The sequence below is a fragment of the Lepidochelys kempii genome, chromosome 3 (genome assembly GCF_965140285.1).
Source record: "Lepidochelys kempii isolate rLepKem1 chromosome 3, rLepKem1.hap1, whole genome shotgun sequence".
Classification (NCBI taxonomy): Eukaryota; Metazoa; Chordata; order Testudines; family Cheloniidae; genus Lepidochelys; species Lepidochelys kempii.
Genome location: NC_136382.1, coordinates 133,837,687 through 133,851,673, shown reverse-complemented (window position 1 = coordinate 133,851,673; position 13,987 = coordinate 133,837,687). Strand labels below are relative to the sequence as shown.

Genomic DNA, 13,987 nt, shown 5'->3' with positions numbered 1-13,987 from the left:
TTGGTGTGAACTAATAACTACGACAGAGATACTAAAATGTGTATGTTAAAACTGGGCCAAGAAACTAAACCCAGCCCTGAGAGAGGTCGGAAATCAAAGAACTTGGCTATCGCTTCATGATAATCTCATGTGAGTCTTCAATACAGAGCATGTTAATGCGAGAAATAACAATGGCTGCATGTTGTGTTGACTAATAAATATATGGTACATGGAAGTGATGAATTGAGACTGTGTCCAACTAGAGGAAGGATGTACCACGTCTAATTATGATCAGCATAAGAAAAAACTTGTTTAAATTTGTTTTTATTTTTTTGTTTTTTTAGAATAAATTCATCCCGTTGTCTCAGGAGACATATATAATCTGTCAGGGATGATAAATAGACACAAACATCCATCAGGGTAGTCTAAGTGTATTTAATCCTATTTCAGTATGGGAGACTGGACTAGGTGACCTCCTGAGGTCCCTTCCAGCCCTATGTTTTGATGATATATAATATTTAATGTAATTGTCCTCTAGATTCTCCACCACTCCTGTTTTGTTCGTGATATGGATCTCCTTTGCAATAGCAGTAGTGGTTCTTAGGAAGTTTTGGTGGATGAATTTAGTATACATCACAATGGAGGTTGACAGTTCTTTCTAAATCCAGGCACAGTGAGAGCAGGTGCTATGCAAGCTTTCCACTCACCACTCTGCTGATGCAGTTGAATTCTTACTTGCAACATCCATAGCCAGTCTAATCCTGGACCTTTCTTTAGCAGGTGTTACCACTCACACTAGATTGTGTAACATGCACAAATGTCTTTAAGGGTCTTTGATGAGAATGCAAACTCTTCATCAGCTGCGATTTTAAGAATTGGACTTGAATCTCTGGACATGAAAAACCAGTTCACTGTGCTGTCTACTCTTCTCCCATCCCAGACAACCTCCTGCTGCAGATTTGATGTTTTTGCATTAGAAAAACTACACTATAGAATCTCATTATTAGTAGCTTTTTCTTAATTTTTATCCTGTAAAAGGATAAAATACAATAGCAATTTCTCCATGTGAGGATTCAGTTGTATGCTGGATGTTTGTTCAAATGGGTGACTTGGCGGGCGGGTGGGCAGGCAGGCAGGCAGAAGGACTTCTAACCAGTTTTAAGTAAATATGACTCATTCTGAAACATGTATTTGTCTAGACTGGATATACACATTAATCTGTTTTCTAAACTGGTTCCTTATACTGATTTCCCAGGTACAAACCAGGATGTTAGCATTTTCCAAACTCTGGGTGAGATTGATTGAAAGTCAAAAGGAGTTAGGTGTCTAATTCGATTAGGCCCTTTTGAAAAAATCCCACCCTGTATTATTATTATTACTCATAACCATATGTAAATGAAGAACTCAGAGGGGCTTGCCTGTATTTATAACATTCCCAGCAGTGACACCGGTCTCTGCCTTTCAGTCTACGTGCAGTATGCTTCAGTTCATGCTGATTAGTTGGTTTGTGTTACACAGCACCTTTAAAGACAAAATTGGTATCCAGCTGGTAATAGCCTATATCTTTCTATTACAGTTTTTAAAACATGCTACCCACTAAGGCCAAAATTAGAAATGTATTGCAGCTGAAGATAGACCAGGCAGTTTCCTAATCTCCCTGTTCTCTCCCTTGGAAAGAGAATTACTTTCCACCCCGCCCCTTCCCCTTTTCCTTCTCCTAAAATAATTACAAAAGCTCAATTAAGTGGAGAGCTCACACATTCTCTGGAGAAAGCCTGGATGGTAATGGAAATCTCTAAGATCTTATTGCTTTTCTCATAAGAGTCTTTAAAATGTAAAAAAAACTTCACTCTTGTAAAAGTGAATAAAATCATGTCAGGTAGTTTAAACAATGTCCTGTGGGTTTGTAACAGATGTCCCAAGGTCTAATTCTATTTTCTTGAACACCATGGCCTGCTTTTTCTGAATAGTTTTAGGACTGTAATTTAAGTCATTTTCATTAAAAATACAAACTTTTTGTAAACATCTGTTATAGTCCTGGGAAGCTTTTGGTGTTAGATAAGCATTAGAGCTGAACTTAGTAGTTTTGCCTCCCAGGTGTCTGTGCAAACATTTTCTTTGGTTTTGATCTCCTGAATTTGCACCCCATGCATCTTGCTTTGAGTATGTCAAGCCCAAGCAAACTCAGAACCTCCAAACCAAGCTCAGTCAGAAGCACCAAGTTCCATCTGGTTTCTTATCAAAACCTCACAGAACAGTGTAGTTTTTATTATTTCAATGCAAAACACCCCAAAGTTTCCTCAAAACTGTTACCAGATTTCCTTGAAATGTTCATGAATCCTAATGCACTTTACAGCATGCCTGGTTTAACTTTCAGGTTTGTAATGAAACCCTAAACCAGGCAGGTTTCAGGCTTCATTGAAAGTATTTTGTGCAGCTGTGTTGGCATCTGCATATCTATATCTAAAGTTCTGTGCCTTGCCAGTGCAAACCACTAAAGTTAATGGCACTAGATACATTTTAAAGGTCAATAAATAAGGAGCCCAATCTTGCAATGTATATTCATGTAAATAGACCACTGGTATCAATGGGAGTATTCTCCTAGGTGTAGGTCAGATGATCAGCCCAAGATATACCTAAAAACCTTACTAGTAAGCACCCGCACTTGTTTAGTAGTTGCAATCCAATTTACTCTCATTTTGAAGTCACTCATTTACTGTGCAAGCTGCAGGAGAAAGTAGTTAAAGTTGAACCACAGCTTCTAAACAGAACTACGTGTAGCATTTCTCACTTTTTCAGGAATGCTATCAACTCCTGGAACTTGTGAAAATGGAAAACTATTTGCAATGATTGGTTCAATACGAAACTGTTGTTCTGGGAATAACTAATGTTGTTGTTTTACAGTTTAGATTCCTTTCTTTACGGACTCCATGCTCTGTTCAAAGGAGACTTTCGAGTTACAGCAAAAGATGAATGGGTGTTTGCAGACATGGATCTGTTGCATAAGGTTGTCGCTCCAGCAGTCAGAATGTCCCTGAAGCTACATCAGGCAGGTGTATTGTACATGTTTTCCTAAGGAAATGCAGGAAAGCTCTGAAACTGGCCCAAAATAAAATGAGAGAGGAATTGTTGTAGTTGTGGCTTTATTCTGAATAGCTTGCTTGACAAAAATAGAAAAGCTTAGACCACGATTGTATGTGTCTGGCATACATTTCACCATTTGATCTTTTTTTTCTTTGTCTTCCCTCCACACACACACTCAATTTTAAATCATTTATATTCCAGACTCCTTGATCTTCATGGAGACAAAACTCCCATTGACTTCAGTCAAAGTTTTACCTGCATAGGAACTACAAGACTGATTCCTAGATATTTTTTTAATTAGATGAATTTGATTGCTATTTTATTAACCATTTATGTGCTAAGAAAGAAATGATTTGATATTGTTGTCTTTTAAAAATGTAGTTGAGGGGAAAATTGTTTGGAAGGCTTAAGATCCTTCTTATCAGTCAAATGGCACAGCTGTTTCATTGATTATACCATGAGGTTTCTGAACATGTAGACAGTGGGCCATGTTTTGATCTCTGTTACACAGATGTAAACCTGGAGTGTCTCCATTGAGCTCATTGCAGTTTTCCAGATTTACATCTGTATAACTCAGAGCAGATTATTGTTCATGTAAACTAACCATACAGTAGGTTTTGTTCTATATAACATGTTATTTAATAGATAGCATTGTCTATATGTGTTGTGAATATAGTGGATGGTGGAGCTGCTATGTAATAATCTAAGAATACTGATCAATAGCAACTTTATGAACACTGCATGTAACTGGGTCAGTGAGTTACTGCATAGATATATTGGGTGATTAGACTTTCCTGTATGGATGTATTGATTTAGCTTGCTAGGGGGCTGTTGGAAAAACAACCAGGAATGCACCCCCAATGGCTACAGATAAGCAACCCTGCATCAAACACTTGCGCAGGGGCAATGCAAAGAGTGGCCGAGTTGCAGGCTCCATCTCATACTTACACATACGTTTTGCCAAGGCTGTGAGCCTAGAGATCAAAGGGACACTAAAAGTTTAAAAGGATACTATGGAGAGAGATGAGGGGGAGTTGTGATGCTGTTAAGTTACACACTGATAACTTATAAGGGAATATTAATAATGTCTTAGCTAGACAGGAACAAATCTTTTTTTTTCTTTTAAAACAGCTATAAACAAGTTTTTAAAATTGCTGTATAAAGCATATGAACTCCCACGCTTCACTGACATTGTCTCCATACATTAACAGTGGTAGTATTACTTTGTATCAGATAAAGATCCAGCACATTAATGTGATATCTCTCTAAATGTTGTTCAGCTTTGTGGGGGGGTGCAGGGGTTGTTTTGTTTTTTTAATAAATAACGGAGTTCCACCTAAAGTACATTTCACAGGTTGTTCTATTTCAGTCACATCCTACATGAAAGAATTTGCAGGTCTATCTATTTCAATTCCATATTTAAGAAAAAAGTGGTTAAACTGCCATTCTTCGTGTCTATCAAGTAAAGAGGCTGGATACTCTGTAAGTTAGTTGTAATCATACAAACATTTTCTTCATGTAGCCCTCTATAGTACTAGGGTGTTAACAGTTCCATTCCTTTTCCCTCATCCAGTCCCCACCCTCTCCCTGTGTTATCGCTAATGTAGTCTTTATAGACACAAACCTGTTCCAACTGAAGTCAACAGGTGCTTTGTCACTGACTTCAATGAAAGCAGGAACTAGTTTATCATCAATAACGGTTCTCTTTTCATGGAACTGTCTGACCATAGTAATATTCATTTCATTTAATACCAGGACCAGTTCACCTGTCCAGATGAGTATGAGGACCCTGCAGTTCTGTATGAGGCAATCCAGTCTTTTGAGGAAAAGGTTGTAATTTGTCATGAGGGTGACCCTGCCTGGCGCAGAGCTGTACTCTCTAACAAAGAAGAGCTACTCACCTTGAGACATATAGTGGATGAAGGAACAGATGAATATAAAGTTATTATGCTCCACAAAAGTTACCTGAGCTTCAAAGTTATCAAGGTACCAAAGACACCTTTCTAGTATTTCAGATTTGTATTATTTCATCTGTGTTTAGGGCACTACACAAACAGGCAGTCTTCACTTGGTGAATTCTTGGGACCTGGATACCATTGTTGAATAAGTAGGTTTAGCTAAGAGAGGGAGGTTGATCAGGCTGTTGGGGCAGGGGACTGGGAGCCAGGACTCATGGGTTCTATTCCTGACTTACTGTGTGGCCAGAGTCAATTCACTTAAATTTTCTGTCCTTCTGTTTACTCATCTGAAATAAAAATTCAAGCTTATCTGAGTAATATTTGTAAAATTTCTTGAGACTCGTTGATACTATATAAATGCAAAGTACAGTTCTGTTTGGGTTATACACCCATCATAGTATTTTTTTAAAATTGAAAACATTTTCAATGGTCCATATTTTTCTATTTAACTGTAGGTAAACAAGGAATGTGTCAGAGGGCTTTGGGCTGGGCAGCAACAGGAGCTAATTTTTTTGCGCAATCGTAATCCAGAGCGAGGTAGTATCCAGAACAATAAACAAGTCTTGAGGAACTTGATTAACTCTTCATGTGATCAGCCACTGGGATATCCAATGTATGTTTCCCCATTAACCACATCATACATAGGGACACACAGCCAGCTGATGAACATCTGGGGTGGACCTATCAGTTTGGACAACATTAAAACATGGTTCAGATCCAAGTGGTTAAGGTAGGTGGTTAGACAATATTCAGCCTGTATTATGATCTGCAGGGGAGAAAGTCTGCAATCACGTTATTTTCTATTAAGAGAGTTTCTCACTCTGTCGGAAAAATTGTTATTTCCTGATGGGTGCAACCGTAGCTAAATATATAGAATAGCTTCCCAACTACTGTGAAAATAAAACTCTGAGCTCCATTAATGACGTTCAAGTACAGTCCTCTGTCATCCAGACAGCATCATCATCATACTCCTTAGCCTTATTGACAATGATCTTATTCAGAAAAGAGTGATTTCTCTAAATAAAAATGATTCCAAGGCATTTTGCCTTTTATTTTTTGTAAATAGCAGTATAGATTTTCCACATTGCAGTGACTCTGAACAAGTTGAAACATGAATATAGGTGTTATGCTCCAAAGCTCTGGCAGTTTGGGTCAGACCAGCATTCCCAAGTTCTGATACTTATCCAAAATACACCAAACCTTTTGTGTGTGTGTGTAATTTTCATAAAGAAACAAATAACAAAAAATACAAAAAGATTAATGATTTATAGCTTGCATATGTTACCAAATACTGCAAATTTTGCAGGATATCCAATCAAATTATGCCACTATGAAACTTTGTCACTTGTCAAAGCTGCAAGACCAGACAATGCAAAATCAGACAGTATTACACAGTCTAACCTTTTATTGAATCTCCACTATCAGGCCCCAACTTTCAGGATATATAACCCCAATAGCTCTCGCTCTCTCCCCATTAACTTTGTGTCTCACATATTTCTTCTGTCACTCTTATAAGCACTCTTCATGCAGGAATAGTGCATTTGACCTGCCATCCACTCCATTCCTTTCATGGCTGTAGAAAAGGGACAGGACCCTGGTTTGCTTGCCCCCATCACTTCATCCCTGTTTGCTCTAACCTGCACTCTGGGGTTTGCTTTGTATATTAATCTCCCAGAGTGCACTTTATTTCCAGAGCATATGAGATTTGGGAGAGAAGAGCATTCCACTTGGCTACTTCATATAAAGATTCGCCTTTTGGGAGCAATTTGACATTGGATTAAGTATGCTGTTGGGTTTCAGGGCTCCAAGGCCACCTACCAAGATGGATTTGGTTTGAGCGATGAATGGAGTTTTATATTGCTTTTTATTTTGACTAAACCAAATTACCCACCTCTAACATAACTATAATGTAATATAATGACTATCCTCAAAACTGTCAGAGCCCTGTTATTTGCCTGTTGAATACACCTAGAGAGCTGGTCGGAGCACAGCTATTCACTTGTACTGTGAATTTCTCTAATGTTGGCCGCACAAATTCTAATAAACCACATTACTTGATAGTGTGTCTCATCTCACAAACAGAATGCGGAAGGACTGTCATGCAAGTCACAACAGTGGAAACAACATTGAAGAAGTGGATAGTGGAGGTGGGTCTTCATCCAGCAACAATTCTGCAGGTAATTCAAGCCAGAGTAGTAGCTCACAACACACAAGAAATGGATCCCCCCAGATGCTGCCGCCTTCACAAGATTTCCGTCAATACGCAGGTATGTATACCAAAATATGAGCTCTTTTACCTGTCTGTTTAGGCTTGTCGTTCCTCAGGGAAGATGTGACTGGGGTGTTTGGTGTTTTATTTGATAGCTTTAGGACATTATGCAGTCAAGTACTTAGAGGAACAATGATCTAAAATTCTAGGTTCTGTGGAGTCAGACTATATAAACTGTGATTCAAATTACTACACCTGCTGGTGATTCTGACCTCAGAAAAGCTTCACAGCTCTCAACTCACCAAATTTTACATTTATTAGGCCACTCCTATATTTATGTGCTCTGGTAAAGCTGAGGACAGCACACACAGTCCACTCTTCACCTTCTCATGATTTATATTACATTATCAAAGAGAGGAAGACAGCAGGAGACAGGGAGGAATGTAGTTGCTGGAGCTGAATTGAGTTTGAATGTTCACAGAAATTAACCAAAATAAAAACAGAGTTTCTTTGCTCTGAAACTAATTCCAGAGTGATGGGCTAACTTATTGATGAGCTGGATGGGATGCATGAGCCTGGTAAAGATGGTGATGCTGCCCAGATCTTGCCAAATTATTCCACTTCATACCAAATACAGTGTTTTGAAAAGTTTAACAAATTATAAGTGACATCATGGTCCAGGTTCGCCTCTGTCTGAGATCCACTCAGTGTAGAGGATTAGAGGAGAGTTGTGTCAAGGAGCTGGTTAGGGTTACAGCTTCTTGATCTTGGGAACCAGTCCACATCTTAAGGGACCATATGACATTAGCCACACCCCCTTCCTACCTCCAACTTGTCTCATATACTAGTAGTGCAAATGAGCACAGGAGCCAGTTCCCCTGTTTATACAGAGGGTTCCCTTTCACTAGGAGAACTGTCTTCTGGCTAGCTATGATCAGATTCTGACACCTTTGCAACACCTGAGCAGGGCAAAAGGGGCCAGAATGAGAACAAAAGAAATGTCCACTGGAAATCCTAATATAAGAAATAGAGATCTCAACTTCCCTAATTTCCAAGCAAATTATTAAGCAGGCATGTTTAGGGGGTGACCTTCTGACTTATTCTTCCAGAGGAGGGTTATTGGGAGGGCATAGGACAAGCAGAATGGCTATCAAAGAAGTTACCTGAGTCCCCACTGACAAACTACTGAATGCTAGATCCCTGGACCAGGAGATGCCTTTTGTAATGGTGGAAATTCGAACACAGATGGGAAGTAGTTAAAAAGTGAATTCAGTGAGCCCTGTGCCTTGACTGTTTATTGGGAACTCTAACCCTAAAATTGTGCCAAACTCTTAACTAAATTGCTAAATGGGAGATATTGGGGAAAGCGAACAAAATGTCCTGAATTATATGAGCAAGAGGGTTCCCTGATCACTAATGCACGTGGGATTGTTTCTCTAGTGTAGCTTCCATTATATAAATACAGTATTCATCAGAAAAAAGCCAACATTTAGACCTGGCCAGTCAGTCTGATATGGAGTAATTCATGTCCTCATCACTTATGAACAAAACCATGCTTTGAACTTATATTCTGAACCAAAAACTATTTTAGATTTGTGATGATCTGTAAGGCAGGGCTAACTACCTGCTCGCTGGAAATACTGGTGTAAAATTATAAAACTGGTGTAAAATAAGTCATACTCATATCTCTGAGGGCTTAGGACTTGCTGAAAGGTTGAGTTAATTGACTGTACATCACAGTTGTGCTATAGGTTATAAATTAAGGCAGAGAACTAGGAACAGGATACTTGTTCATTTCTTGTTATATCTATTGGCTCTTACATTAAAAATAATGGACAAGGCTGGAGCGAATCTTGCCATGAATATAAATTATACTGTAAGATTACAACTGCTGCTTTTGATTCCTGTGTTGGAGCAAAATCCCCCTGTGCACTTGGGCAGCCTCTCTCTGTTGCGAATAACATAGTGAAGGCAGGGAACTGGAAATACCCCAGTCAGAAGGGAGTGAGACTTGGGTCTTCACCCAAGAAAGGCAATGGCTGGGGAGCTAGAAGCCTGAGAGTGGGTGCCCTTGTTGGAGCATAGAGGTGAAATACAGGTGCAGTTGCCCTGAACTGTGACAGATACGGTATGACAGTTTGATTGAGAAGCTAGAAAGATACAAAATTAACACGGCACACGTTAAATGGATTAAAAACTGGCAAACTGATAGGTCTCAAAATGTCATTGTAAACAGGGAATCGTCATTGAGCAAGTGTGTTTCTAGTGGAATCCCACAGAGATTGGTTCTTGGTCTTATACTATTTAATATATTTATCAATTACTTGGAAGAAAACAAAATCATTACTTGATAAAGTTTGCAGATGACACACAGATTGGGGGAGTAGTAAATAATGTAGAGAACAGGTCACTGATACAGAGATATCTAGATTGCTTGATAAATGGGTGCGAGCAAACAATGTGTATTTTCCTACAGCCAAATGTAAAGTCACACATCTAAGAACAAAGAATGTGGGGGATGCTATCCTGGGAAGTGGTGACTCTGAAATGGATTTTGAGGTCATGGTAGATAATCAGTTGAACATGTGCTCCCAACGTAATGCTGTGGCCAAATAGACAGATGTGATCTTTGGATGTATAAATGAGAATAGATTAGAGAGGTTATATTACCTCTGTATTTGGCATTGATGTGGCTGCTACTGGAATACTATGTCCTGTTCTGAGGTCTACAATTCAAGGAGGATGCTGATAAATTAGAGGGCTCAGAGAAGAACCAAGAGAATATTAAATGATTGGAAAACATGCCTTCTAGTGATAGACTCAAAGAGCTCAAACTTTTTAGTTTAACAGACTTGATTAGTTTACAAAAAGCTGCATGGGGAACAGAAATTTAAAAACAGAGGCTCTTGCAAACGTATAACAAGAGCCAAGGGCTAGTAGTTGAGGCTAGACAAATTCAGATTAGAAATAAGGGACACATTTTAAAAGTGATTGTATTTAACCATTGGAATAACTTACTGAGGGTTATGCAGGATTCACCATCACTGGAAGTTTTTCTATCAAGATTGAACTAGAGCACATCTTTTAGGAAAACATCCAAACGGGAATTAATTCAGGGACGTTCTATGGCCTGTTATACGGGAGGTCAGACCCGATGATCACAATGGTCCCTTCTGACCTTACAATTTATGAACCAACTGTATTTAGTGCTTCTTAATTTAATATTTCACTTTACTGGCTGGTGCCATTCAGTCTGCAAAATGCAATTACAGCCCTACAGAAAAATGAGGAAAATCAGGAGCACTGAAAATACGTTGGGTGCACCAAAAAACGGGTCTTGTCTTTACAATACAGCATATAGAACAGCCTTTGTTTCCAAAGTGTTTCCAGGGGCTATGCTATTTATGTGTCGATATGGGTGGTCTACTCCACAGCACTGTAACTGCTGAATTTGGGATGGATATAGAATATTTTTGGACAGCGGTCAGCTTGGCAGTTTAAATCGTGAACAGATGTTTGTCTGTATTTGACTGAACTTAACACGTCACAGCCTCTCTGTTCTTAATTCATATCTGTCCTTTATATTTTAAGAAGATAACATTAAAATAGGCAACTGACCTAGAAATAGGGCTTAACCAAAACCCCAGAGTTCAAACACTTTGGATCTTTAGGAAAATCAGAACCACATCTAGCTCCAAACTTTGCAGCTCAGGCCTGTCTTTAATTACCATTAACACTCTCCCCAGCCATCCCATCTGAAGTGCGGAGAATCCATGGGCACGTTTCTGAATCAGTGCATGAGGCTTAGCTGCATTAGCTTTAGTGGGAGTCATGAGGCTTTTATTACAGGGGCCACTGCCCAGTATGCCATTTTTGCAAGTGTACTTTTTATTGTTCTGAATATAAAAGTAAAAATAATGTGGTGTAAATGGTATGGCAAATTGCTCACTACTTGCTGGGCCAACTAGACTTTATTCCAGTTCAAGCTGCTTCCATCATGTTATTGCCACTTTATATATGGAAAAGAGAGGAGGAGCCAGCCAGCGGATAGGGAGGGAATTTGCTGCTTATAATGGAACTTCAGCCCCTTTGCTTCCCCCCTTCCTGATTCATGAACTGGGGGAAAAAATTAACAACCTAGGAATCCCTGAAAGGCAAAATTCATGCCTGCATCGTTACGTCTTACAGGTTTTCTGTTTTCAAAAATATTAATACCCTTTTAAAACCCACAGTTATGGCTATGACATTGAAGTACCAGCATATGTTAACATTTTGGGTTTCCTGGCTATGGAATGCCAGGCTTGCACTCAGGTGAACAGGTGCTCTGTGTGCGTTTGACATAGCATCAATACAGAGAAGCATCAAGCATATTAGATGCCTGCTGTGTGTCCCAACCTGCTGTCTGTGATCTGGGGACCTGATTGTGTCCACAAGCAGGTATCTGGTGTGTTCAGTGGTTTATGGGTGGGGTTTATTATTATTTTATTCTGTGAACATGCAAACATACAAGAATAAAAAATACATAAATCAATTCTGCATTTAAGTGGCTCTCATTGCTCAGTCACAATCCTTCTGTCCAATCAGGGAGGAGCAGAGGTGGACTCCAGCGGGAGTCCCGTGTAGTCTTTTGGCCATGTGGGTGATGGCTGTGAGTGTGAGGTATTGGGTTGTAAACATTAGGACATATCTGGAATTATGTACAAACATAGGAATCGCCAGACTGGCTGAGACCTGGTGTCCATCTAGACAAGTATCCTTTCTCTGACAGTAGCTAGAACCACGGGCTTCAAAGGATGGTGCAAAAACCCTGCAGTAGGTAGATGTGGAATAATCTGCCCCCTACAAAGGTCTCTTCCTCTTAAATTCTTGGCCTCAGACAACTTCCTTTGTCATAAATACTCTGCCCTCTGACACTGAGGTGGAAGCGTCTTCACATTCCTAGTCCCCAAGCGCAAGGGTAATTCTGTGTAACCTTCCTTTATTTTCATTTGCAATTTTTTGCAATTAAACTATATAAAGCTTTAGGAGTAGAATTTTCTAAGGCACTCGGTCTGAGTTTTTTAGAGGTATTGGGATGTTGCTGTGCTCAGCATTGCAATGCCCAACTGATTCAGGAGCCTAAATCTCATTTTCAAAAAAGGATTTAGGTACTTAAGAGTTCCACAGTAGAACAGCTTCAACAAGAAAAACTGAGGGAGCCCCACATCAGAATATCCCATACCTCAGTGGTCAGGGCATGCATCGGAGCGGTGGTAGATCCCTGATCAGATCCCCTCATATCCTAAGGGTCTCCAACAGCCTAGGTAAGTACTCTAACAGCTGGGCTAAAAGTTGGGGGAGAGCCTCCTCCACTTCTGGTAGGAATGGTGGAGGCACCTAACACCAAGAGAAGGTTTGTAGCTGAGAATCCCAAGCAGAGGAAGATACCTCCCTTCAGCCCTTAGGCACCAAACTCCCTGAGAGGGGTGGGCTTAGAATACAGCCTTTGCTTTGGCATTTCCCATTGGCTAGCTTAGGCGAGGAGCCACCTAGCATGCTGGCTTTTGTGAATACCATGCTGAAGTACCCTATTCATTGTATAGGGAGCCTGAGCATCAGACTCTGACTTTGTGGATTACAGTGATTTTCTAGACACCTGAAAGTGAGGCATGGTGACACCCAGCATCACCACACCCAAGTCTCTTTGGGAATCTCACTCTCTGTTTCTCCATTTATTCATCTGTGAAATGGATTTAATAATTATATTATTTATGTTCCTCACAAAGGATCAAATTCTGCTCCCATCAAAGACACTAGAAGATCTGAAACATTCTGCACTGCCAGTGGGATGAACCAAATGACTTCATAGGTTTTATCAATCTCTAATTTCTTTGATTCGCTGAATGTTTGTTTGTAAAGTGTTTAGATCCACAGTATAAAAGTGTATGTGTGATAAAGAACACTATGTAAAATATACCCTAGTAAAAGGATAGAACAGTAATATGTGTGCTTTGATGGTATGTAACTGAAAACATAATTTAAAAGAAAACTATTACTCTCTTTTAAAGGCAGAAGAAAATTCAGGAGTCAGTCTGTTCAGACACATGCTGCCTTCAACCAGAGGCCACCTGTTTCAAGTCATTCTGAACCAATTGTTGAAAGTTACCAGCCCATTATCCAAGCTTCCATATCTGCCCATGAAATTGTCCAAAGGCTTTCCAGAAACCAGTTGTCCTTCCACAACTCTGTAACATCTGTGTTTTCTCAAACCCCTGCCATTCCTGCTGGCGGCCAGTTGACTGTCCAGGATAGAGCTGGAGCAATGCTCAGGTCCAGTCTGGCCTCTTCCACCAGCTCTACTCTCAGCCTTCTGTTTGGCAAGAGAAGTTTTTCAAGTGCTTTGGTGATTTCTGGGCTCTCAGCTGCTGATGGAGGAAACACAACTGATACCCAGTCATCCAGCAGTGTCAACATTACCATGGGTCCATCTGCTAGAGCTGCGAGCCAAGCAACACGGGTAAGGCAGAGTCATGTTAGCAGGAGCTATAATTCTGTTCTATTCTACTCATGTTCTTATGCTGTCCTCACCACTGTCGTATTCAAGCGTCTGCCAGGAGTGCATTAAGCAATGTGACCAACATCTGTCACATGAGTTTATTCTTTCTTTCTCTCAGTCTCTCCCCTGGGAAAATGTGTGTGTGCTCTTTAGTATTTTGTTTGGTTGGCTACTTGAGTGTATGATTTAACTTTTGATTCCAGCCAGTCTCCTTCCTGAAGT

The 13,987-nt window shown here is 39.9% G+C and overlaps 1 protein-coding gene across 1 annotated transcript in view; it reads left to right on the top strand.

The window, feature by feature from the left end:
* The window catches only part of PCNX2 (pecanex 2), a 224,881-nt gene that overhangs the window by 208,779 nt on the left and 2,115 nt on the right, over positions 1-13,987 (top strand). Inside the window, exons 29-33 of the mRNA XM_073338102.2 lie at positions 2,884-3,028; positions 4,819-5,049; positions 5,477-5,751; positions 7,104-7,288; positions 13,278-13,726. Of these exons, the coding sequence (XP_073194203.2) occupies positions 2,884-3,028; positions 4,819-5,049; positions 5,477-5,751; positions 7,104-7,288; positions 13,278-13,726 (1,285 nt within the window). The remainder of the gene's footprint in view (positions 1-2,883; positions 3,029-4,818; positions 5,050-5,476; positions 5,752-7,103; positions 7,289-13,277; positions 13,727-13,987) is intronic.